The following is a 2,419-nucleotide window of genomic DNA, read 5'->3' on the forward strand; positions in this document are numbered from 1 at the left end:
AAAAGATTATTATTTTAATTCTGCAAATGAAATGAAAATTAGTGCATCTTTTAGTAGAAAACAAGAATTTTATTTGATAGAAAAGTCAAAAGAGAAAACACAGTTTTCAATTGACAGAAGATGGAAGTTTCTGACAATTTTGGAGAGGGCTGATATAAAGCAGACAGATTTCTGGGCTCATGAAAGACAACCTGATGGCCAGCAATACATTGATGGAACTAGAAGTGAAAAAGGTGAAGTTCGCTTGAGATAGAATACTCCTTAACATTTGAAGAGCAAGTTTCTTGCAGGCAAAATGAAAACAGAACTTCAGGAAACAGATCATAAGAAAAGATTTTAAGGGGGCTGAAGGCATACATATGTCAAAGAGAGGTCCATATAAGGTAAAATGAGGAACTGGTGAGCCCAACTGAGGAAGAACTTTTCTTATCCAGGAATTTGGCAACCTGAGAAATGAAAAAGTATCCCAGGGCAACTAGAGAATAGAAACACGTTAACATTTGTAATCAAAGTAGTAATTTAAGGATCCTATTTTGAGGCTCAGATTAGAGGAAAAAACTAAGCTCATCATCACATATAGGAGTAGTAAATTTTCAAATATATCTCAGGCTAATGTCTGATTAATATGGTCTTATTTCTTAATCCAGTACAGCTTTCTGACATTTCCAGGGATGTGGGTGAAGGGAGATCAGTATAAGAACACAGTTAGCTTCATTTACAATCTAAGATGAGGAAAAGCTACTAATACTATTTGAAAGAGCATTTTTTTAAAGACTTTATACTTATAATGAGTTTGGCCCTGCCTATTTTTCTAAAGTTAAACCCCTTAAGGTGGCTTACTAGATCTAGAGATAGTACTGTGGTGGAATACTTTAAAAGTTGTCTCCTATTAGAGCTAACTTAGGAAGATGAAAGGAAAGTTGCCAGAAAGTACAAGTTCACAGCCAGAAAATATAGGAGGCTACAACATGCTCTGAATTACTGGAAGAAAGAAAAACATTAGTCATAAATCTAATAAAGAAAAAATTCGTTGAGTTATAGTCCATAAGTGACAGGTAGCCTTGATATTTTAATAGTCTAATGCCCCAAATACTGTACCATCTCTGAGGTTGGGGTTATATAGAACAGCAATACTATTCCTTAAATATTTTTGTCTTGGCATAAATCCTGGGCTGGAAGGATTTGTTCTCATTAGGACAGTGTTCCACATATTATTCTGTCTTTTCTTTTAAGTGATGCTGAATCAAACCTCAGTCACTGAATTTCTCCTCCTGGGAGTGACAGACATCCAAGCACTGCAGCCTCTTCTCTTCGTGGTTTTCCTTGCAATTTACTTTGTCAATGTGACTGGGAATGGAGCCATCCTGATGGTTGTCACCTCTGATCCAAGACTCCATTCTCCTATGTATTTCTTTCTGGGAAATCTGTCATGTCTAGATATCTGCTACTCCACGGTGACACTGCCAAAAATGCTGGAGACCTTCCTCTCTACACACAAAGCAATTTCTTTCTTGGGATGCATCAGCCAGCTGCATTTCTTCCACTTCCTGGGCAGCACAGAGGCCATGTTGTTGGCTGTGATGGCCTTTGACCGCTTTGTGGCTATCTGCAAACCACTTCGCTACACCCTTATCATGAATCCTCAGGTCTGTACCCAAATGGCTATCACTATCTGGACCATTGGTTTTTTCTATGCCCTACTGCACTCAATAATGACCTCTCGCTTAAACTTCTGTGGTTCCAACCGAATCCATCACTTCTTCTGTGATGTTAAGCCATTGCTGAAGCTGGCCTGTGGGAACACTGAGCTCAACCAGTGGCTGCTCAATACTGTCACGGGGACCATGGCTATGGGCCCTTTCTTTCTAACACTGCCCTCCTATTTCTACATTATCATCTATCTTTTTTTCAAGACCCATTCTTGCAGCAGGCTTCAAAAAGCACTGTCCACTTGTGCCTCCCACTTCATGGTAGTTGTTCTTTTCTTTGCTCCTGTTGTTTTCACTTACCTTCGTCCTGCCTCAGGTAGCCCCATGGACCAGGACCGGATCATTGCCATTATGTACAGTGTGGTCACTCCGGTGCTAAATCCACTGATCTATACTTTGAGGAACAAGGAAGTAAAGGGAGCCTTGAGGAGGGTGATCAGAAGGTGGCTCTGAGCTGAAGAAATATAGAGAACTCTTCTGACACATAAATAAACAGGCAATGAGAAAGTTGAGATGTGAAATTACACTGCTTCTCAAATTGTTTACCAAATGTATAACAGAGGGAAGGGGGTAAAGAAAAAATCAATGGGAAAGTCTGGTCAGGCTGTATTAAACAATGCGTTCGTAGGTAATAGGAAGGAAACTTGAACAAATGGAACAGCAGCCATGGAATGTAATGCTGAATTCGGTTTTGAGATATCAGCTGATAA

General features: G+C 39.6%; 1 protein-coding gene across 1 annotated transcript; it reads left to right on the top strand.

The window, feature by feature from the left end:
• The first annotated feature begins 1,214 nt into the window (after nt 1–1,214).
• On the top strand, nt 1,215–2,162 carry LOC130831894 (olfactory receptor 12D1). The gene has a single exon (XM_057700358.1). The coding sequence runs from the start codon at nt 1,236–1,238 to the stop codon at nt 2,160–2,162; it is 927 nt and encodes a 308-aa protein (XP_057556341.1). The 5' UTR covers nt 1,215–1,235.
• The last annotated feature ends 257 nt before the right edge of the window (nt 2,163–2,419 follow it).

The sequence above is a fragment of the Hippopotamus amphibius genome, chromosome 11 (genome assembly GCF_030028045.1).
Source record: "Hippopotamus amphibius kiboko isolate mHipAmp2 chromosome 11, mHipAmp2.hap2, whole genome shotgun sequence".
Taxonomy (NCBI): Eukaryota; Metazoa; Chordata; class Mammalia; order Artiodactyla; family Hippopotamidae; genus Hippopotamus; species Hippopotamus amphibius.